Genomic DNA, 24,456 nt, shown 5'->3' with positions numbered 1-24,456 from the left:
GCAGTGGTTTACAGTTTCAAAAAGCCACCTTTCATGAACGTCTTCTCGTGAATTACTGAAATACTACAACTTGTGTGCTGCTCTGTTGGTCGCCTTGACCTCTGACCTCCTTTTAGGGGGCATGGACAAGGGCTTTGATAAAATATTATATGAGTGTAACTTTTGAGTGTTCATTTTTAAACAAATTTATGCAATTATAACATCAAAATCAGTCACCTCTTTCTATATTGGCTCTCGGCATGGCAGAAATTACTCATGAATGGATAATGTGGCAACCCAGTGTTAAGGGTAAAAGGTTCAAAATTTTTCAAGCGTGTATTAAAACACAAATCAGATAGTATTATGTATTTTGGAACGGTTTTCTGTGATGAGGTCAAAATCCACAGTCCTCGCTTCCTGCAAAAATACATTCATAATGTTATGTGAAGCTTTTATCAGACCTCAACAGTGTGAATTTGTTGAGTCAAGTGGATATCTGCCACACTTACAGTCCTTTTAGTACAACATTTTCTCCCTTTCCATTTCCTGTGATACTGTTACCCTGTTGTGCTACAGTGGAGGGATAGTATGACAAACTACCGCCACTAGCAATAACTTCGGAATATTGTTTAAAATAAATTGTTGAAATGTCCCCAAAACAGATCAAATGCACAATATTATATTAAGTGATAAAAATAAGTAGGAAATTAGGAAAAAAATACAATATTCCTCTTTTTATTTGTACACAAAGTCCAAAATTTGTTTCCAATTTCTGTCATTTTTTTTTAGAGGCTAACAAAACTCTGCACCGCACGACAAAAGTTACCAGCAGCTTCATAAAGACATTGTCAATTTAACAGTGGCCTTAGTTTTAATTACCTTGATCCACATTTTCAATGAGGCGTGTTTAATCAAAATGTCATCGGAAGATGAAAATCAACATTCATAACGACCAGGTGCAGCAAGGAGAAATGCAGAGGAAGCTGCAAGCACAGGCAAGCATATGAAATACTATTGAAATCATTATTATAAACAGAAAACATGCGGCGACGACATGAAGAGAAAATAAAGCTAATTTTTAAGGCATTCGAGTGAAGACATGCACATGACTCAAGCTTGGAATGTCTCGATATATCAAAGCACATGAGAAATGTGGTGGGGGAAGTAGAAAAATGTTACACAAAGAAGTTTCATCTCTGAGGAGACACAGTGCTACTGTACGTATGTTTGATTGTCTTGATCAACTGGTATGCACAACTAATACAGTGTAAAAATATAGGCTCAGTTTAAATGGCCAATTATTATCACGTTCAAAAGGTAGAAAAAAAAAAATGCATTACATCACTTTCAAGGCACAAAAAAAACTCTTGGAGCTGCTAACAACACCGACAGATGTAACTTATCATGCTCAGGCAAACACACATATGAAGACTGTAACTATTAGAACAATGTGTAACTTGTTTTTTGGTTTAGAGGTGATGTGGAATCTACTGTATAAACCATGCCACAGTGATGTGCTACCACAGCAGTGTACAGTTAATGTTCTCGATACGATAAACACACAGCAAAGAGCCCTGCAGAAACTATAACACTTCTCTTCAACTAAACAGAGAAAGAAAAAGATCTCAAGACAGATAAAACGTGACAAAAATGAAGGAGTCATAATCACAGATAATTATCCTGACAACCGGTCTCTGTTGGGCTGTGCAGCTAAAAAAATAACACCAAGAAAAAACTGCCAGGCAACTTTGTATGGAATAGCAACCGAGTTCTTGTCATAAGTGAGGCCGTAATGTCCCGAGTGCTTTTCTCTGGAAAAAATTTAACAAGTTTTTTTTTTCTCTCTCTCTCTCTCTCGCTCTCTCTCTCTCTCTCTATATATATATGTAGGTCTTTTTTTTTTTTTTTATTGTTGTTGTCATCTTCATCTAGCAGTTGGAGGTCTGTAGGTGACTCTCGCTCAGGATGGAGGTGATGTTGCCGTCATAGAAACCGTCCTCCTCCTCAGAGCTTAAAGTGGAGGAGCCCAGAGCTGTGCGATGACTCTGCTGGGACTTCCGCCTGAGAGAAAGCAAGCGAGAGAAAAATCCAATTACACTGACTCACTTCTTTCATACTTTTGTACACTGCAGCTCACTGAACACAGCCATGTGTCCGGCTAGTTACAACAGAGTGCCACCTAGTGTAAAGAGGACACATGGTAGTGATATGGTTTAGGATTTCTCCACACGTCATCTTGCATCGTATGTGCGACTGAACGGCGTAAAAAAAGAAATCAACATTATTTCACAGTGTTGGGGCAGTAACTCAAGACCTACTTTAGTTCAGTCTCCAGCACTGTGACTTTGGCGTGCAGAGCTTCCTGGAGCTCCTGCTGCTCCTCCAAGTCCCTGAGAACCTTCCGGCGGACTCCTTCCAAGCGCTCCACCTCCCCCTCGCTCTCGTCCACCTGACGCTTCAGAGCCTTCACACGCAGAGACAGCTGGGGACGGAGAGGGACAGGACGGGGGTTAGAGGGGGAACAGAGGAGGTCACAGGTGAGGACGTGCAGAGCGGGGCAGCGGGGTTAACGGCACCGGTTTGATGGGTGTGCGGGTTTCTAGTGGGAGGCACTACGGTTACAAATGCTGAGGCAGCAGAAAGACGACAGGGAGGTGGGAGGTCAGGGAGTGTCCTGGTGACCGAGTGAGGTTGGGTTTGGGTTAGGAAAGGACAGACGAGATTAGTCTCATGTAAAGAAGCAACTAACTACAGTTTGAACTATGTTTAATGATTAAACAGCAGGCTTTATCTATTGATTATTCTTACTACACTATTAAAATTGCACCGAGCAGGTAAATCAGTACAAAGTCAAGAGTCAGGAAACCTAAGACTACTATAGAAAAGTATTTAACACTTCAGACTGGAATAGTACATTTAACATGTTTAACATTAAAAGAATAGTTTAACATTTTTAAAAATACTCTTATTTGTAAGCATTGGACGAAACTATCAATACCACTTGCATATCAGCTAAATATCAAGCTAAAACCTGCAACATTTTAAGTTTTAGGTCAGCTTAGTGCAAACACTGAAAACAGAGGGGAACAAGTAGTCTGGCTCCAATAAAATTCACCCACTGGCACCCCTACAGGTCACTGATTAAAATACAGTGTTATATCTTTGTCATTTGAAGTCATGCGGTGTACAGGTGGTTTTATGCTGACTAGCTGTTTTCAAACCTTTTCCAGTCTTTGTGCCAAACTAACCAGCTGTTTTACTCCAACTTCATAATTAGTGTAAACACTATAAGAGTGGTTTTCACGTCCTCATGTAGCTAAGAGCAAGAAAGCGAATAGTATTTCCCAATATGCCAAACTTATTTCTTTAAATGGTTAAATCCTGTTTGAGTATAATTATTTACCCAGCAAACACTGAAGGTAATGTGCATGCAGATCATGATATTCACCTGATCCCTCTGTTCCACGTGCTGGCTTCTCTCCTGGTCTAATGTGGCATTCAGCTCCTTCAGCTTTCTCTCCATTCGTCTCTGAGAGGCCTGGATACTGGCCTTCTCTCTAGATGGAGAAATCCAGAATTCACACAATATAAGAACACAATGACACAGTAAGCTTTACACTTTTATTGGGTATGTTGTGTCATTTTTTTTTTTTTTCTTCCCAGGTGTTTTCGGAGTTCCTGGGACCTTACAGGATCCATTGTTGTTCTGAGTTAGCATGCATACGGTATAGTAGACGCAGGGTTGTTGTTGTGCATATATGAAATGCTTTACAAAAACAAAGCTTTGTACAGTAAATTTACCATAACTGGGGATACTGTTCAGTTACTTACACTCGTTAAAATAGTCTCCAAAAAGTAGGACTCCATATTCAGCTGGAGAGTTTTATTTTTGTACCCATCGTGTGTGTTCAGTCGTACCTCTCTTCACTGCGTAGTCTTTCCTCCAACTCCTGAATTTTGTTTTCCAGCAGGGTGAGTCCAGCTGTGGGTCGACTCTGTCCCTCCACGTCTGCCACACGGGACTTTAATTCCTTCACCTGCAAGGAGAGCGGTCGCGTGACTTTAACAAAACCACAGATTGTTTTCAAATATCTCTCTCTGTGTGTGTGTGTGTGTGTGTGTGTGTGTGTGTGTGTGTGTGTGTGTGTGTGTGTGTGTGTGTGTGTTGTGTGTGTACCTGTCTCTCAAGTGCACTCTTGTCCATTTCCAGGTCATGTCTCGCTGAACGCTCCTGCATCAGCTCTGAACGAAGCTGGTCCACCTGAGAGGAGAACACGAGATGGAGGAAAAAATAGGAGCAGGCAGAGTGAGTAAACTTATCAGATATGCTTTACAAAGAAATGTGGCTTCTTATTTGCATGCGCATTCAAATATCTTTAGGCTGCACCTGATCTCTGCTTCGGTTGATGCGATCGTTCAGGAGCTCCACACTACTCCTCTCCTCGTCCAGCTCGATCTCCAGCGTTTTAATTTTATCCTGTGAACATAGATACATGGTGTAACATGTTTCCATTTCTTGTCAAACGGTCTGCACTTAAAAGCATGACTCCCTGACCATATCTTAGTCTTTAACTCCATTTGCTGACACATCACTGTATCCCTCATTAACTACCACCCATCTTAGTTTCCCCAGGTCCATGACCTTTGACATTGAAGCCTCACCTCAAGGCCTCTGATCTCCCGGCTGCGGTCAGTGTGCGTGCTCTTCTCCGCTTCCAGTTCGCTCTCCAAGTGTTTGAGACGGTTGTTGAGCAGGTCTCTCTCCAGCTGGGCGCCGTCTCTCTCCTCGCTGCACGCCAGCAGCTCCTTCTTCAGGCGGGAAACCTGGGAAAAGGACGCAGGGTTTTGCTATTTGGGACATTAAATGTGAAATCCACCCATTTTCATACATTTCCTTCCTTCGTAATTCTCCTAAGTTTACCTTAGACATAGATAGGCACGCATGCTTTTTATAACCCTGCTGCACTGCGAAGAATTTACATACTGTGAAATAAACATTTTCAATTTGTAGTTTCAACAACTTTTATAGCAGGTACTACGTTAGCACCATCTCAGTTTAGTGTGTTTGCAAGCTAACGTCTGCTAATCAGCACTAAAAATAAAGTATAGCTGACGCTGATGGGAATGACTCAGGTTTTATTTTGCAGGTCTTCAGTCATAAATGAATTAAGTTTTACCAGATGATGGCACTAGAGGGAAAGTCAGCCAATCACCGGGATCATAGGGATTCACTGTTCTTGAATAAACCTTGAATGTCTGTATAAAATTTCATGACAATCCAATCTATAGTCGTTGAAATATTTCCGTACAACTGCCGTACAACCAGCAGACAGATTATCATCCAGAGCTAACTGCCAAAGAAAAGTGTCTGAAAAAGGTAAATAATACCTTTAAATTGCTTTTAAAAATTAAAGAAAAGCAAAACTAATAGTTAATTGATGGAATGATCCACTGTAGTATTTAACGAAAAAAATATTTAGGACACAAATATTAAACTTAATATTTGAAAAGTTCTGGGTTCGACCCTGAACACTTAACTTTTTTTCCTTCACTTCTCCCATTTATTTTCCATCCCATTTCCCCTCACCTCTTCTTGCTGGGCCTTCAGGTTGCTCTGAGCTCTCTGCAGCTCAGCCAGCCTGTCTTTACTGTTGCGATGCGCCTCCATCAGGTCCTTCCTCGAGCGCTCCCTGTAGTCGTCGAGCTGTGTTTGCAGGGCGGCCACTGACTGACGAGAATCTCCCATCATCATCTCCATCTGAGGGTGGAACAGAAAGAAAGTGAGACATGGAGGTAACGACAACATCTGTATCAGCAAACTTGGGATGTTCATCTAACCCTGAAGCCGGTGTTACACCATCACACCTCTTTATTAATCTTCTCCAGGGCTCGGTCCAGCAGCCTCTTCTGCTCCTCCAGGTCGCTTTTGCCCCTCCTCAGCACCTCCCTCTCCAGGTCTCTTTCCTCCAGCCGCCGGGTCAGCTCGTCCCTCTCCTTGCTCAGGCGGATGGCTCCTCTCTTGCCCTCCTCCAGCTGAGTCTTCAGGGAGCGGTTCTCATCCTCCAGAGCTTCCACCGCCTCCTCCACCTCCAAGCTCTGGGGTATGCTGGAGTGAAGCCTTGTCTAGAGAATAAGAAAATAAAAATAATAATAATAATAATCACATTTAATAAAATAGAGCAATATTTAATGAAGAGCAACCCCTTTTTCTATGTGGTTGCACTGGTGATGGAAAGAAAATAAGATTGTTTCATCTTATTTTCAAGTAGCTCCGGAAAGTTTCTCATCTTATTTGCAAGTGGCTCCTGAAAGTTTCTTTTGTTTTACTTTCAGCATCTAATTTACGACTCCCCTGTGTCCTTATCTTGTGACCTACAACCAACTCAGTATTACCATATGAAAGCAGATACAAAGGGAATGTGGGTGACTGTCAATTGTTTGTCACACTGTACAAAAGCTGCCCCACGGAGGAGTGACGTTGAGCAATGATGGGCATCCTTCTTTGAGTGTACATGTATTTGCTCCTTCTTGCAAGAATAAATGTCCAATATGTTTGATTTTGAACCTAGCCTCTGAGTAATTTTTCTAACAACTGGAAAATAGGGAATATGGCAAATAATAAAGAGCTCCAAGTCTTTTCTTATTTAAACAAAATTATAACAAGAACTCTGTACTTCAGTCTTCATTATCACAACCACTGCATACTTGGTTTTGCACAGATTTGTGTAAGACTACTCTCCTCACATGACCATTTCACATCAAAAGTAACAAGATTATGGCCCTTTTAACAGCTGTAATACCCTGCTGTTCCAATCCACATGGAGCACAATGCACATTTTATGCAAATTTATCCTGGCGGGATTATTTTCTGAGCTTGCATGTTGGGAGTTTTTCTTTGAATGTAATTTACTTCACATCTCTCGGTTGAAAATAGCGTCTGTGTGGGAGGACATTTCTTCTTTTGTTCTTGTACAGTATGTGTGTTTACATAATTTTGCATACATGTGTACACAGCTGTGTACTGTGAAGTCTTTTATTTATTAAATTTTTTTGGTGCAGTACCATACGGGCCAGCCTCTCTCTGAGGCGAGTGTTTGCTTCCTGCAGCTCCAGGTTGGTGCTGTGGTCCACTACAGTCTTTCCTGTCGACCCAACTGATGACTGTAAAGAGGATTAGGACAGAGAGAAGAGAGGGAAAGATTAAATTCATATTACAAACTGTTTTTACGAGCTGCACTTTTCTGTAATTTTTAAGATTAATGTACACAGAAACTCTAATTTCTTGTTTATTCAAATAAACAAATAACACTAAATGTGTTCCTTTTGTCTTTTAAAATTGTTTATATCATCTAAGTCACTTGTTTTCTATAGAATCTAGATGCTTTACCTCCTTTGCCTTGTCGAGCGCCTTTTCCAGCTCAGCCTTGTCTTTCTGCAATTGCTCCTTCAACTTGCCGATCTCTGACTGAAGTTCAGCCTCTTTCTCTCCACTCGCCTTCTTCAGGGCTTGAAGTGCCTCGATTTTCTCGTCTAGCTCACCCTTTTGTTTGTCCAGATTGGCGCGAGTCCGCTTCAGATCGTCATGGCAACGCTGAAGCTCCTTGGGATTAAGTAATCAGAGATGAATGATGTGTGAGTAAAAGGAATTTGCCAGGGTGCATAACAATATGTTAATACGAGTAGGGGACATTTGAGTGTAAGTATTTTTGTATGCAGGAAAATTTTATGACTCTAAACCTCAGCCAAAAAAAAAAACACAACCACAGAACAGCTCCGAGAGATTAAAAAAAAAAGAAAAAAAAAAAAGAGCTACAACATACTGTAAAACAAAAGGAGATGAGCCTCTGCATTTCACCCACACAGTAGGCATAATCTTTGCTCTGCCTCATGCCCGACATGTGAATTACCTCTGCTAAAGAGTGGTTATCGTCAGACGCAGCCATTTGTTTCTTCATGGCGAGCAGTGAATCCTGAAGGTCCTTCAGCGTGCCCTCAATTTCATCCTTCTCTGAATGAGATTTCAGCAGTCTGGGGAAAGAAAGTAGATCTTAAAGAAGCCACAGTGGGAAAAAAAAAATCCTTCTTTAAAGTCTATACATGCAAACACACAGGCCATAAGAAATACACGTGTGCACACATACGTGTGTACATAGCTCCAGTAAATGCAACACCAAACAAGCACACCACAAGGAGTGTAGCTGCTGCTCTACATCACCACATCCAAAGCTTTTTTTCAAGCACAAAAATTCTGATTGTCAGACTGTGCCTAAAACTGAGATGTATCACTCACTTATTCATTCAAGAGAAAGAAAATTTCATCAGGAAAGAGGGATGGTTTAAAAAGAAAATTGATTGGTCATAAGGGAAATTAAAAAAAAACAATCAAGAATGACACAATTGGGTTTATCATCACTAGATTACAGTTAGTACAGGTTCACTGATCTAATGATCAAAACAGATATCATCAGATACAAAATCCACTCTGATAGGAGCTCTTTCAGGTGAATTTCACAGCACGAATCTCAAACTCTGATTAAAACCGGTCTAAATCTACTCAAATCAAACAAGAGCAGTGCTAATTTTTCTCTCTCACATTCGACTGCTGGAGTGCTTTCCGTTCCTGCCACATGAAAAGTCAAGTGAAAAGAGTGCATGCATTAAAAATAACTCAGGAGAAATAATAATATTACAGGACAAGACAGCATCTGTTTCAGAGTACATTATAAACTTTTCAATGAGCAGTTTAGATTCTTTGAACTAATCCTCCCGACTGTTAAAATATCAAATAAGACAGAGTGTGTTTGATGCTTGACCGCGGCTGAAATGTGTTATGACAGCCAATTCAAAGCAACGAGAAGTAGCTGTGAACACAAGCCTGTTTTAAGACATACAGTTGCCCTGCTGCTTTTGCGTATGTTTGTTTGGGAAGGCGGTATGACTCCTTTAGGACATCTTTGACATTGAAAAAGGTGCAGTTTGTGTATTCCAAGCTTACAAATGATAAATACAACCTCGAGAGGCTTCTGAGCTATACAGAAAGTCCCAAAATGAATAAAGGCAAAATATGAAATACTTGTTTTTTGGTGACAGAAGAACATTCAAATTTGTCCTGACTGAAGAGGCTCACAAATGTGTTTATTCTGATATTTCTTTGGGTCATCTGGCCTCCATTTCTACATGGTGAAAAACAACAAAGGATTTACTAACTCCTCCTTGGTGTTTTGCAGCTCCTGTGTGGTGGCCTCCAGCTCTGTCTTCCACTGCTCCCCATGATCTCTGCAGCTCTCCAGCTCCTCCTCCAGCGTCAACATGGAGGCATTAACCCGCTCTCTCTCCTCCTCGATCTCCTCCTGGGACTGATGCATGGAGTCAGTGTTAAAAAATGTGTTTATTCCTTATATTCTACTACCCTTCTTATCATTGTGACATGTAAAAGCGCAGCGATTCAAAAGACGTTCATACGCCCAAATCTATCACATCTTCTTTTAATTCAGTTTCTTTTACAGGCAAATATTCAGCCCGAGGGAACAGGCAAAAACAGATCTTTCAGCTTATGCCTTCATCAGGATGCATTTCACCTCTAAAAAAAATACATCTACATAGGAAACAACACTGTAAAATATCAAATAAATAAGATAAAGCACGGTACAGTCGTTAGTCGTTAGTAGAGCTTCAGCTACTTTAATCCACCTACTGCCAAATAAACTCCCATCATCAAAAGCAGCTGCCAGTCTGTCTGCTTATTTCCTGCTCTCTGGCTGCATGTTACTTTTTTCCTGACACTGCTGTTATGGTTTCCAAAATCTGCATAATGATCTATTCCTGTATATACATAGATTCTTCAAATTTCCTCTACGCCACATCCTACACTACTCCAAAAATAGTTCACTGGAGGAAACAGAAACTTTGCAACAGAAATCCAACTGGAAAAAGTTTTACATTGTGATCACAAGTAGTGATATTCTCTTTTCTAACTCTGCACAGTGGGCTTAGCCTGACATCATCCTGACTCACAGTTTGAACACTGACTGCATACTGACACATTAAACAGAATGACAAGACAAAGCCTAGATGTATAATAGGCAGATGCAACATCAAAATACAAGTTAAAATCACCTTAATTACTCATTTAGGACACAAACTGCCTGACAGGTATAACCTGACTGTTCTCCCGCTAGACCTGTACAAAGAGAGGATCTGTAAAGACTGGTTCTATCTTAAGAGTGCATTAGCAGACTGTGATGTAACAACAACAGAAAGTCTTTTCAGTGATCGGAAATTGAGAAATAGTCATTGGGATTGCTGCATTGCAGGTTTTCTAAAACAAGCGATTAATCCTTCCTGGTTAATTATCCTGTGATCTTAGTGTCACACTGAAACAATATAATGAGGGAAAGTCACCTGGAAAACATTAATATTTGCGTGTATGAGAAAGTTTATGCTTAAGGCTGACATAAATATCAAAAACTGAAAACAAAACAGACACGATCTCCTATTTTAACCACAACCGTAAAGAGAGAAAAGCCGTCCACTTTTACTGAGTATTTGTTTTTCGTTGTTTCAAAGTTTGGCCTAAAGCACCTGTCAATACGACTCTCTGAAGCACAAGATCTTTATTAATAAATGAAAGAAATTCTGCCACTGACTTTGTTAAAAAAAAAAAAAAAAAAAAAAAAATGTCCTAAATCTTCTGTAATTGGTCTGAAAGTCTAAACTATCCTGAAAGTGTTTTCACACCACAAATGATCCGAACCATGGTTCAGTTTGATCATGACCAATAACCTTTGGTTTGAACAGTGGTCCAGGGTACCCTTCACACCTGCTTTGGTTCTGACCAAACAGAAAAAGTCCAAAGTTCCAGATTGAACAAGGTGGGTGTGAAAGCGCCCTTAGTTTCAGTTTCCCAAATAAAATCTAATTTTTGGGGTTTGTAGGTCAGGAACAGTCATCCTGCTCCGACTAACTGGAAAAAAATGCATCTGAAATCATGGAGTTGGTGACAGTATTTAGAATTCAGAGGTATTTGTAAGGAAGCTGATAATTATGCGGAGATCACAGAACTCGCATCAAACAACTTGAGTATTCATTTAAGTGACAGATTTTCTTCTACTTTTACTCATTAATATTCTTGTTGTGCACTATTGGGCCCCTAATGGAAAAGACAGATGAAAAAAAAAAAATCTCTTAGGATTTGTCACTGCTGCAGTACATTCAATGTTTATTAATCATTTTTGCCTAATGGCATAAGCCTGAACTTTCAAATACTGACAACCAGAGATTGATAATTACAAAAATATATTTTTTTGTTCAGTGAACCAATGCTGCACTTTACATCAGGAAATTTGAGTTCAAACAAAGTAAAGTTCTGTGTGACTGACTCCAAGTATAAAACTCAAAGAACAGTGTCATCCACCTGTGTGAACTGCTCCATGGTTCTTCTCAGGTTGTCCATGTCCTGGCTGTACTGCTCCCTCAGATCCTCCGTCTCCCTGTCGTGGCTCTCCAGCTCCTCCTTCAGCACCCCCTTCAGGGCCGTCAGCTCCCGCTCACGCTGGTGTAGCGTCTCCTCTTGGCGCTGACGTAGCATGGCGGCCTCGGCCAGCTGGGCCTGTAGAGTCCTCACATCCTGCAGAGAAGCAGGTACAGATAAATAAATGTAAAGGCAGCAGGAAAAGCACAGGTGTATTCATGATTCCACTTAGAGGAGGTCCTGCTTTTCTGCACGCTGGTTCATTTTCATGGCTTATTGGGACACTAAATAGAACTGAGCCACCATTAATACTCTTGTGTTTTCTTACTGTGACAAGTCAAAATGTCTGCCATTAAAAAGGTCTACTGTGCAGTGTCCACACCGTCAGCAGTGAGTCTGAGTGCGGTGAGTTTTCTGAAACCCGCCTCAAGTCTTCCTGAAGCTCGGCCAGCTGATCTTCCTGCAGGCGCAGACGAGACTCTGCTCCTTCTGTGGCCATTCGCTCCTCAGCCAGTCTACACACACACACACACACACACACACACACGTTATGAATATTTCAACACCCCTTTTAAGCCGATCTATCAAGCTATAGTGAAACAATCCCAAAAAGAGCAACAACTGGAAGCTTATTGTTGACTGTTAAGTGCACACACTAGATGCAAAACAACACGCGTTCTTACTCATCATGGGCCTGCTGCAATTCTTTCTTGCAGCGTCTGAGTTGGTCATGAAGTTCCTCAAGGTTTCCGTTTTTGAGGCTTCCGTCAGATCCTGACTTCTGTACAAGATACAAACACACAGAAAGTGTTGAGGAGATCGAGAGTGAGACACAGAGAAAAAGGACAAAGAGGAGGACTGGAAATATCGCCGCAGAGTGCTGCTGTCGACCTCGCAAATGCATTATGCGCTCTGTATCAGCTACAACCTTTAAAGAAAAGGATTGGCTTGGATTTCTTGCCCTAGTTTCTGACAGTCAAAAAAAAAATCTTTGGGAGAACAAGGCCTGCCAGTGCGCTCAGACATCGTCAAAAAAGATGATCCCCCCATATAAACAACTGCCTCTGACAGACTGCAGGGGAGCACAGCTAGTTCGTCGCCCACACCACTCCGCCGCTCAGAAAGTTTCCCTCTCCGTGAAAAGGAGGTATAAGCGCAGCCTGCCCATGAAACCTCTCTTATCCTCCTACATACTCATTACAGGGACGCACACACTGACAGAAAAGAGAAAGAAAGCGAGGATCACGGATGGTTCTGCTCCTCCGGGGGACCTCACATTTCTGTTACTTATCATCGATGGATGAAGATATATTTTGTACAGATTTGTTTCACTTTCTTCTCGTCCCCCGCAGGACAATTTGTAGATAATCCCATTCTGGGACATTTCAGTTTCTCTCTGTCCTCAGAAAGAGATAATTAACAGAAGATAACATAACTGGGAATAAGTACTGGCAAGCTTTTCAGCACTTTGTGTGAATTGCATCAGCCGTATCCTAATATATATATTATATATGTACAATAAAAGAGACTCCCCTGTTGTGCTAAATACATTAGTTGTCAGTTAAATAACAATTAGAAGTCATAGCTGGTCTTGTGATAAAAATCTGGTCCAGTGTTTGTTCAGGGGTAAATAAACCTGAGGGGTCATGAGAGTTAAAAGAATAGTGAAGCAGAGAATTTCATCAACATTTTTATATATTTTTTGGGGCATTAAAAACTGGATAATTTGACCCTTTTTATCCCTCTTAAAAGAAAAGAGTTGCAAAGAGAAATAAAAAACAGTTTCCTGAGATGTTTTTTTTTTCCCCCGGTTCTGTACTTTCAATTTTTTTCATATCCTCAATGTAACTTACTGCAATAACTTAACTGTAACTTTAACGACCTGCATTATAAATTTGCCAGTTGTAATAATATCATTCATTCATGCGTAAATGTGTCAGATTAAGCTTGATGACTGGATGTTTCTTGGCAAAATGTGCCACACAAGTTTTTATGTGCGCAATCGTGCACTTCAGATTTTTTTTATCCAAGAGCCAGGCACAGCCGGCTATCATGCCAAAGTGTGTAATGCACCGTCAAGTCCACTATGAACTATTGAGTCTGCGAAAAAGCCAAAGTCAAAATTGATTTGATTTAAGTAACGCAAGTAAGTTTCTGACATAACGTAATACATTTAACTTACATAACGTACATACATAACAATACTGATTTAATCCAAAACCCCGATCTTTTCCTGAATGTAACCACGTGTTTTTGGTGCCTAAACCTAAGGCACCATACTTTATTAGACGCTTTGGCTAGATACTGGGTTGGATATTTTATAGCACAGTTGTTCACACTGATTCAATGAATGGGAACCCTTGGAAAAATGCTCATCAGCCCTTGGATTAATAGGTCACAGACATGTAAACTTGGTTGTTTTGAACAATAAAGAACCATCAGGGATTACTCTCCATACAAATAAGCTCAAATCAACTGTCTCAGACCCAGGTAACTCAACACATCAGCATCTGATCCTCAATTAAGCGGGGCGCAAAGCGCCTGTCAGTGTATTCACCCCATCACTCTCCCTTTGATACACGTTAACAAGCAACACTGCAGTGAACCAGTCAAAACACACCACGAGCACTTACAGAGCCACAGACATGAGTGGTGCTGAGGGAACGTGAACTGTGCTTCACATTTCACTTGGAAGTCAACATGCCTCAAAGGGCAGTATATTAATCTGGACATTGGTTGTGCCACAAACACCCCAAAAAAGTCTTTGGTTGAGCAACACTCTTTCATCTGACTGATCGTATGTTTTGGTTTTAAACAGACGAAAGCAATATTTTGGTTTAGAGACGGAGCTGGAGAAGAAACAGCCCCGGGCAAAAAAATACAACAACAAAAAAAGCCCGGTGTAAAGTGAAACCCTTCATCCAGGGGTTTGCCTCTGAAGAGCAATACCGAGATGACTGCCGGTAAGAGAAATGCAGCACTAAATCTACTTAAGTGGACAGCGCGGTAATCGTCGTAACAAACAGGGAGGTTTTGTACAACAGGACCCCTGAGAGGAGGATCAGCCCCATCCGGCAAGCCAACCCCCAGCCGGTGCAGGGTTCCACTCCATCTCAATTATTGATGGCTCTCAATGACTGCGCCCTCAACACTCTGAGCCTTCCTCTGCAGGTGCTTCGTTGCCAAGAGACAAGACGGGCAAATAATTTACAGGCAACCATGGTTGCAAACACAGTGAGAAGTACATAACAAGGGATCATACATAATCAAGAGCATGTAATATGAGAAGGTGAGAACACAAAGGACTAACTTCTGGATGTAGATTAATGCAAAAGGTTGCAAATTTAAAAGGAGGGTGTGTGTGTGTTCTCATAACGGTGGCATAATCTATTTCAATAAGGTGTCACAGGAGCACAAAGGAGCAAATGTGGCACCAAAACTGAAGGAAACGGAAAAGTTAGCGTGCTCCTTAATTTTCAAATTTGTTTTGGCTTGCCAAAAGGAGGATCCTCTGAGACAGAGTGAATGAAACAGAAACCTCATATCCTCAGAAAAGAGGACAGGCTGCTAACCATCTGTTAGCGTCATTGCAAGAACTGTCCTAATAAGAAAACGACACCACTATTGTCAAACACGGACCAACATGCTGAGCCTGCACCAAAAGCTAATTGGACTGTCTCTATTTTTACCCTTTGTATTTTACAAAGAGTAAAATACATCTGTGTACGTCTTGACAAACCTTCTGTGAAGTGAAGGTTAGATGGCTGCAAAACAAAAACAACATATTGTATACGAGTACTTTTGATGCGAGTTCCACTGAGGTGACATAAACAATCATGTTAGAGAGAAATTAGGCATTAAAACTATGCTGTACTCAGTAGCTCTTTTTTAATGATCTTATTATTACAATTAAACTGTGGGACTGATTCTACTTCATTAGCAAGCTGCTGTACAGGTTGTGCAACAAATTGAATACATAATACACTTGTTTGCTTGCAGAGGAGTAGATGAGAAGTAGATGAAAATTGTAAAAAAAAAAAAAAGAAAGAAAAAAAAAGATTTTTTTTTTATTTATTTTTTAAATACATCTTTTACCTTGTTCATTGCTGCTGAATTGACTGATGAGTTGCCTACTCAATTTCGTTGTCTTTTTTTTACAATGATAATAAATTGCCTTATTCTTACGCCTTAAATCGGATTTAATGTAATAATTAGGAAGCTTTGGAGGTGCTGGATAGTGGATTTTACGGTCAGCTGTTCCCCTGTGTTTCCACTCTTCATGCTAAGCTAACTAGCTAACTATTTATCATATAGATAGGAGAGAGGCATCAGTCTTTCCATGCAGCTCTCGGCATGAAAGCAAACAAGCATATTTCTCCAAATGTCAAACTTTTCTATAACAGTGGGCGAAAGCAGACAACAGTCTGTTTATTCGACTAAAAAAAAAAAAAAAAAAAAAAACCGCAGCTAAAATTCAACACAACTGACTTAAACTTGATATCATTTAAAATCCATCAACAGGTCTCCACAAAATCTTCAAAAAGTTATTAGTGTGTGTCAACTCGAGAGGTTTCATCCACGTCATGTTTGGAACATGTTTGGAAGCGACAAAAAAGTTAGCAACCAAAACTTTGACATTATTTGTCATGCACACGGTTCACAAGATTGGGGATGGATTTTTGTTTTTAAATTATTTCTGTTCTGGTTTAGTTAAACATTTTTTTGTTTACACAAATGCAAAATTTGTACTCACGCTATTTTTCCTAATCAATAAGAAAAGCTCATATGTGTACGTACATGTAAATGAGCCAACGTGGCACCAAATCATTTACCGCATGTGGGAAGAAAACACGGGCTTTGTCGTAGGCTACCTTTAAACTGCCGGATGTTTCATAGGTGACGTTGGCCGTCTTTTTGAGGGATCCTTCACTTCCACCGTTGCTGATGGGGAAACATTTAAAAGAAAATTACATTTGGAAAGAAATGCATCCATATCACTGCGACACTTATCTATTTAATAGGCTATAACATGCTTGTAGTTTCACTTGCCCGTTTTGGAGGACGTTGAAAATTGCTTGCTTGGCTTGAACCGCTTCCCCATTGGTGACCACTTGGCTTTGACTCGGACTCTTTGGAAGTATCTCCTTCAAAGACAGAGCGAGGAAGCTATTAAAACAGACACAAAACAAAGAGACGACCTAATCGTTGCTTAAAGCTCATAAGCTCTCAGTCACTGGTACTTACAGGCTTTTTTGCTACAGCTGGAGGCATGTCCTTGGCAACAAACTTCTCCGAGGACTTGAAGCTCATCTTAGTGGCCTCGAGGGCTGTCACCTTGGCAACAGATGCGGGGCTCTTTCCCAGGTTACCACTTGATGGAGCAGATGACGTCAACGAATTGGAGGAGGTAGAGCGAGGAGCAGCGTAGGGATTAAGAGTTGGAGAAACAGGAGGGGAAAGGGAAACTTCTGGTGGAACATCTTTTGGCGCATCAAGACTTCTGGACCTCCTGCGCTCATCAAACCTGAGCCGCTGCCTCGCCCCAGAGCGGCCTCTGGCCTGCGGGGCGCTGCCAGGCGCTCCACTGTTGAACTTGCTGATGAGCTTGTTTATGGGAGCCAGGGAGTTGGTGTCGATTGCTGGGGCAGGCTCCTTGTCCGTTGATGCCTGAGGTTGTGGGAATGATTGTGAAGAGGAATCTGTACTCCGTTTCTTCCCACTGTACCTCCCCAAAGAGCCAGTGAAGCCCGAGCCAGCCTGCTGAACCGCTCTGGGTCCCACAGCGTTCAATTTGACAGGTTTTAGTCCTGCTTCGTTATACTCCTCCTCACTAGTCCGATCTTTATTTTTATCTGTTTCACTGACTGTTGCTTTGAGTTGGGGTTCAGCTTTCGACCTCTCTGCCTGTCTTTCTTTGGCAGCTCCACCTTCTTCCTCCCCTTGTGTTCCTGCTTGACCGTCCCCTGGAGGTCTTTTAAGGGGGCTCCCGAAAATTTCCCCGTCCTCATCCTCTGCTGGAGAAACAGGGGAGCGTGATGTGCTTCCACCGGGGCTATAGGGGTTTGTGAATTCTTCTGGTTCTTTGTTGAGTTTGGGGAGGCTGTTGTACGGTGAAGGTGGCCCCGAGCCGGGGGTGGGAGTGTTTAGTTGAACTCCATACGAGTCCCCCTTCTCTCCATCTTTCAGGACCACGTACGGTTGTCCAGAGATCCCCTGAACACGCACGGCCACACCATATTTGTTGGAAGGAGGAGTCGCACTGCTGCTTCCTCTGGATTTATCAGGATAACCTCCGGCTGTGTCGTGGAGGTCTTTGATGAAGCGGATCTGAACACCATAATCCACGAGCGGCTTCTTGTCGGTGGAGAGAGTGCTCATGTTCACTTCCTGGTTTCTGTACGAGCAGCCTGAGCAACAAGGAGGGAAAACAGCAGAGATGCAAATCGGGTGATTCAGTGACGCATGTTACAGAAGCATGAAATACACAAACATTGAAGTCCAGCTGCTAACACCATTTTTCTATTCCACATTCTGGATTTGTAGAATATCCAATCCTTATTGTGCCCTCAACACTGGCCTGTTGACAAATACTACTTTTCTTCTTGTCGTCTTCTTTTGTGTAAACTCAACCTACTTCTTCCCAGGTGGAGTCACTCTGACTTGGCTTAAATTTCAGACTGCTGGTTTATCTTGATGAAGCTGTCATCCTCTCTTGCTGCCCGACAGTTTTAATTACTTCTCAACCAGAATGCATTGTATTCATGTCATGCCAAATATATCAGTGGGGTAGTAAGAAGCTCTTTGTACAGGTCGAGGCCCACTTTTTTCCAGAGGGTGTGTAGAGAAGGAAGGAAAAACACAGCAGTATAGCTTGTATAATAGAGACACCTAACCCCAGAAAAATCAGTTGTTGCCTCTTCGACTTAGAATTGGACTTTATTAATCCCACAGAGGGGGAAATGCAGTTGTTACAGCAGCAAAGAAACACAAAAAAAATACAAAAAAGGTGCACACAACAAGAAAAAAATTTACAAATACGCATACATAAAGTCAGATATATACAAAATTATTATTTTAGGAAAAAATAAGAGCAGTGAATAAATAAATACACACGCACACACACAAACTATATATAAATATATATACAAAAAAACCCAAATAAAATATTAAAATAAAATGAATAAATACGGCTTGGGATGAGTGGAAAAAGAGGAAAAGTGTCAGGTGCTATGAAATGAAGCACGGTGCAATGTTATTTAAGGCTAGTGTTGAAAAGTCTGACAGCCGTCGGAACAAACGAGCCGCGGTAGCGCTCCTTCCCGCACTGAGGGTGCAGCAGTCTGCCACTGAAGGAGCTGCTTAAAGCTCCTACAGTCTCATGGAGTAGGGAGACGGGTTGTCCATGATTGATGTCAGCTTGGCTAACATCGTCCTCTCACCCACCTCCTCTTATTTACATGCTCTCATTCGAACATTATTGAGGGAAGACGAGCTGCAAAAAGGAACATTGGGTCATTCAGATTTATGTTTTCAAGCGGCTGGGTAGAGGTTAGAGGGCATCTAAAAATCTTTTTTGACATTAATATTGGGAAAACACAGGAATAATGATCTGTACAGGTGTATAGTGAATGAGCTCAGTTTGTGCGGGGCTTTACTGACACCTTAACTTTCAATATTGTGCTAAAGGGGAATTCTACCCATTTTAGACGTGACGTCATGTGGAGTACAAGAGTTGAGTCATATTTTCTCTGTGTATGAAGAATCTTTCTAAAATCGGACAATAATAATAATAATCCGGATGATGTCACCAGGGTTACCTCACTGTAGTTTTAGAGATTAAAAATGGATAAAAGATATTCTGCGTTACAAAATGGGGACATGAAGATCGAAAGGTGTGAGCATTCACAGCACCTGGCATGGAGGGTCAAACAAAGGGACGGTATTTGTTGCATTATGGGAAATGTAGGATGGTGCATTTTAGAGTTTGAAAAGTGCTTGAAAAATACTGGGACTAAAGGTCAGGGCATCTCAGGTTCCTTTTTTTCAGTTTTGTCTTTGAGAGCCTTCCAGTTTCATAGAGGTGCAATACTAAATCACTGGAGAACCTCTGACATTTATTTTTTTTAATTGTCAGTTGTTCTGCCCATTTTTTTTAGCTTGTAAAATGTCAGAAATTGTAAAATAAATGCCCACAATGATTCACTGAAGTCCATGAATCAATTCAAACCCAAATGAATGTCTGACAAATAAAACCACCATAGACTCGCATTTGAGAAGCTGGTATTTTACAACGAGTCCTCCATGCGACCACATTGGTTGTTGTATACGACCCACAGGAGTGTTTCATAAATTAGTGTTCCTGATTGGGTTCAGAACGACTTAGTTAGGATTAGGGAAAAATAATGGTTTGGGTTAATAGGATGACTTGAACCGTGCTGTGCATTAAAGCTACAACTCCCTCAAAGTTGCGTAACGTTTATCGCCGTGGCAACAGTAAACACAGCTGTAAAAAAACCTGTCTCGTCTTGTGATTGGAAACTGGAAGCAAACAGTGGTCGACATTGTGAGCAGTTAGACTGAGGAAGGATTAACTGATTGAGTATCAAGCAGATGCATATTTGGTTTGCAGATCCAATTTAAATCATAGTTAAATACGTAATAATTAAATAAATAATTACAGTAGTAGAACCCAAGCATGTCCACCTCATATGCTGAAAAAGTGAGCTTAGGGACGAACAGCATGAGAAGGTGAATACTCCTCCCATTGTTCAGGCTCTGTGGAGCATTAAACACTAGGGGCTATGTCAGGAATGGGCCTCGTCTCTCCCTCTCTGCTGCTGCCAGTCTCCCCAGCCACCAAACTTCAGAGGAGAGTCACTCAGGCGTAGACTGTTTACTTTGAGCTGGGCAGAGACACACACACATACACACACACACACACACACACACACACACACACACACACACACACACGCTCAAACATATGCACATACACACACATGCACGGGTGCACACACACACACCTGCTGTAGATTCCCCATCTGAGAGCAGTTGATCTAACAAGCACGGCTCCTTTAGCATCTCTGCAAGAGGCGAGACACTACTATTCGGAATCAAGTTAAGCCACCTCTGTTACTACTTTCGCATTATCATATAAAAGGAAGTGTTTCTTCTCTTGCACAAGTTGGTCATTTAATTTATGCTCTGTTGATTTTTCGCTTCACAGATCTCACGATCGTCCTTCAACTCAAGGGCTGCTTCATTGGTCCATACCTGCAGCGCTCACAGATGTGACTCGAACAGGAATGTGAGATAACATAACAGGCACTAACTGACTGCTGGTTATAGTGTAACACGCGGCACCTCGACCAGCAGTGGGGTTAGATTAGTGGATCGAAGTCAGACTTTGTCTTTCCTGAAAACATTCTTAGGATTCCAGACGTTCCCTTTCAGCATTGCGCGTGGTTTGCATTTGTATAATAAGGACAGATTAAGAGGAAACTGAGAACTAGGGCAGCATCGACTGTAAAGCCTACACACGCGGAAAATTGTCCACATAGGCAGTAAATAAAAAGTGAGGAGACTAATTAAAAGACTATAAAACTGGAGACCAGAAATACAGTGCAAAATAAATGCATCCTAAGATAACCAGGCTGGCAGACCATGTTGTGCATTAAAACAATGATCTGAAGGTTAAAAATTACCTCTCCCTGACCTATGTTAGATAATATGTAATGGTTTAAAAAAAAAAAAAAAAAAAAAAAAAAAAAAAAAAAGAAGCCCAATATGTTTCTCTGTCTTAGTGCTGCCGAGGTGCTCGGCTCTCAGCTGCTGATCACGCTAAAAGCTCCCAGGTGTAAATATGCTCCTTGGATGAATAGACTTCAACAGAGGCTCAGTTGTTGTACACGTTTGGTAGCTGAGCACTGTTTAATGACAACTGGTCCTCCTCGTGCTCTGTCTCTCTCACTTGTCACAAGGAATGGCTGTGTCAACAGAGACAGGAATGTCACTAGACTGGCTCATCAGCCATCACTCGTCCCTTTTTCCTTATCCAGCAGGCACTTTTCGTTTTCCTCCGACTCGGCTCATACACACTCTGCTTGTTAATGCGCGTTTGATCTTAAACTTTTTTCCCACGGTTTCTCTTGCCCCTAGGTATCTCTGAGCAAGAAGAGGAGATACTGTCTTACTAAGGCTCAGTGATGTGATTGCAATCTATTATCTAAATATATTATGAGTGAAACAATCAGCTGATTAATCAAATAGAGGACTAACTGAGCACAGTTCTGATAGTTCATATTATTATTTTAAGTCATCTTCAAGCAAAAACTCCAAACAGTAAATGGCTGTAAAGTTTCTGTGATATAACATTTTCAATTGATCTCTATTTAATTGTTAATTTAAAATCATTGTGCTTTGTAGAGTTGGTTAGATATATCAAAATGTGTTTTCATTATTTTCTGACATTTTGCTTGGTAAACGGAAAAAACATTACTTGAATAATTGATAATGAAAATAATCATTGGTTACAGTCCAAATGAAAGTGTGAGATGTTCACTGTAACAAACTGTGCTTGATGCATGTAAAACAAAACCTTGATTAACTACTTTTGTTAGGTTTTAAATATTTCTTTGTAATGGACAATTTTGGTAAAAATCACCCACCATACATATCACCATGTGATTACACTAAAAGCAAATAGATGATCATGAATAAGGTAATTAACACACCCGGTCCTTTCCGATACCAAAAATCACCATATTTTCTACAGCAGAATAACCCCAGCAGGCAAACTCTCCTGGTTACCAGCATTGAGGGCCGTGTGGGTGAAGTAGGGGCAGGTTATCTTGTCTAAAATAGCAACAACATGGTAATGCCAGTCCCTCATTAAGAGGTACATGTTTACCCAAACACCTCAAAGTGAGCTTGAAGTGTGGCCCCAAGCGTGAATTTTAGGTCAGTACTATTTCTGGAGCAATTTATCTTAAATGTAAAAGAAAACAGCACGATATCAGGAGTACACTCTAATGTTGGTGAGGATATAAGGGGCTTTCAAGGGGCTTATCTTACTTACATCTAACCAATACAAAGCCTGTGTTGTTTTACCTTACCAGACTGGAGATTATTTGCAGAGTTTGACTCGTAACATAAATAAAACAACTTCCAAATACATACGAGTATGTGAAATGCTTTAGATCGACTAGAGAAACCATTAAACAGAGCAACCCTTAAGCACCTGTCGGCTCCTGGATTCATTGCGTCACACCCACCTATCCGGTCAGTCAGTATCGGTGAGCGTCGAAACCACCGGGTTGTTTACACGAGCCACTGGGACCACGAGCGGAGCAACAAGATAAACAAGCCTCCCAACGACAAGCTTCCTATTTGAAGCCTTTACCTGTTACAATAACCCCCTCATATCCTCTTTACGCAGCGCAGTCTGATCCAATTATACGCAGCAGCAGAGTACGTGTACACACACACACACACACACACACACACACACACACCAAGAGCCGCATCCAAACCTGTGACAGCGAACAACAAAAGGCTTGTGCCCGAGGTTTGTTGTTGGTCATTGTCGTGTGCAGGAAGAGCTGAGCGCGAGAAGACGGCTGCCAAATCCAATCACAAAGCCACAGGTGTCCATCTCCGCTCATTCAAAATGTTGGAAAATGCCCGCTCAGCAAAACGCTCACACTTTGCCCACTTCCACACTAAAGTAAACACGCAACAAAACTGGCAGCAGCTGTGCAAATATTCAGACCAAGATACTTCTACCGCACCTGCAAAGATGATCCAAACGCCGAGATGTCCTCCTGAGTCAGGGGTCCGGCATGTGTCAGTCCTCTCAGCAGCAACGGCAGCAGCTCTGTGGCTGACAGCGTCGGTGGGATGAGATGTTACTCAATGAACTGAGGACATCGGGAAATTTCCCCCGTTCCCAGTGCAACCTGTTGCCAGCGCATCGGATAGTCATCGTCCCGCCTCAGCACCGACTTGATTGGTGGGAGGCTCCCGGAGAGGCGGCGCCTGCAGCGGGCTCAGTTTCATCTCTGCACACGGGGGTTAATACAATACAACGAGTGTGACCCATTTCAGCTGTGATTTGGGTGTTGGGCTGTCCAATACCAACGCAGGTCAGGAGAAATAGTGAACTAATGAAGTATTGACAAGGCTATTCCAGTCGGTTCACACTGAAATGTAGTCTATTGTTGCACTGTAGCCTCTGAAACCACTCTATTAAAATGTTTGCGGTTTAAAATCCTTACTTTTAGGGTACCTGATAGGTACTCAGTACTTTTTTTTTTTTTTTTAAAGCAACATTATTCATATTTTTACTTTACCTCTCATCATCAGCCACCAAAAAGCCTATCAAAGTGCACAGCATCTGTTTCAATAAATGGAGGGATCATTCATGTGTCCGAGTGAACTTCCTTAAATACATGAAATGCAATGCAAGGATGTTTTCACTTTGTAAAGACTCATAAATGACCCTGGGCAAAACCATTTTAACCTTTTTTTAGTCCCACAAACTAAAATAGGACCTTATAGTAATTTTTACGGTGCATTCAAAACTGTTCTTTAAATGCCAGCGTCTATTACATCTTCATAAATAAGGCTGCTGACACTGGAAATATGTAATTTACTTCTAAAGTGTACACGTGTGTGACTTTCACCTATATTAGGCCTCACGGAGATCTCTGTTTAGTGTTCAGTGGCAGTTTCCATTTTCCTTGTCACAGCTTTTCCAAGTGCAGCTGAGGATAATAAAACACGAAGGGGAAATTCTGCAAACGATTTTGGATTCAACATGGAAAAATACAGAAGAGATACTTTTTTGTATGGGACAAAGTCTTTGACAATGAGTGTTATTGTTAACATCCAAATAATCTAATAATTTTTTGCTTTACTGAAAAAGAGTTGTGTACTAATTGGTTCTAATTAGGGGCAAAATAATTCAAGTAAACTTCCCTAAAATGAATGTCAAATTCTGTTATGTT

The 24,456-nt window shown here is 41.3% G+C and overlaps 1 protein-coding gene across 1 annotated transcript; it reads right to left on the bottom strand.

Annotated features, from left to right (window-relative positions):
• Nucleotides 1–698: 698 nt before the first annotated feature.
• On the bottom strand, nucleotides 699–23,403 carry cgnb (cingulin b). The gene is made up of 20 exons (XM_069176584.1): nucleotides 23,239–23,403; nucleotides 16,694–17,856; nucleotides 16,499–16,593; nucleotides 16,321–16,390; nucleotides 12,133–12,230; nucleotides 11,832–11,964; nucleotides 11,393–11,605; nucleotides 9,187–9,335; nucleotides 7,887–8,007; nucleotides 7,367–7,579; nucleotides 7,042–7,140; nucleotides 5,845–6,102; nucleotides 5,567–5,737; nucleotides 4,642–4,803; nucleotides 4,367–4,456; nucleotides 4,157–4,240; nucleotides 3,898–4,016; nucleotides 3,428–3,536; nucleotides 2,298–2,461; nucleotides 699–2,040 (listed from the first exon to the last, which is right to left on the bottom strand). The coding sequence occupies exons 2-20, from the start codon at nucleotides 17,825–17,827 to the stop codon at nucleotides 1,908–1,910; spliced, it is 3,615 nt and encodes a 1,204-aa protein (XP_069032685.1). The 5' UTR covers nucleotides 17,828–17,856; nucleotides 23,239–23,403; the 3' UTR covers nucleotides 699–1,907.
• Nucleotides 23,404–24,456: the final 1,053 nt, after the last annotated feature.

This window comes from Embiotoca jacksoni, unplaced genomic scaffold (genome assembly GCF_022577435.1).
Source record: "Embiotoca jacksoni isolate LCO1_2020_lvr unplaced genomic scaffold, fEmbJac1.0.p SCAF_7, whole genome shotgun sequence".
Taxonomy (NCBI): domain Eukaryota; kingdom Metazoa; phylum Chordata; class Actinopteri; family Embiotocidae; genus Embiotoca; species Embiotoca jacksoni.
This window is presented reverse-complemented; position numbering and strand designations above follow the sequence as displayed.

What these genes read in the sequence shown, in the direction of transcription:
- cgnb (XM_069176584.1), bottom strand. Translation starts at nt 17,827, where the DNA reads ATGAGCACTCTCTCCACCGACAAGAAGCCGCTCGTGGATTATGGTGTT. An exon ending in CAGCTGTAGCAAAAAAGCCT is followed by an intron (nt 16,594 to 16,693) that starts GTAAGTACCAGT and finishes CTGTCTTTGAAG; the next exon opens with GAGATACTTCCAAAGAGTCC. An exon ending in TTGCAGCAGGCCCATGATGA is followed by an intron (nt 11,965 to 12,132) that starts GTAAGAACGCGT and finishes GTGTGTGTGTAG; the next exon opens with ACTGGCTGAGGAGCGAATGG.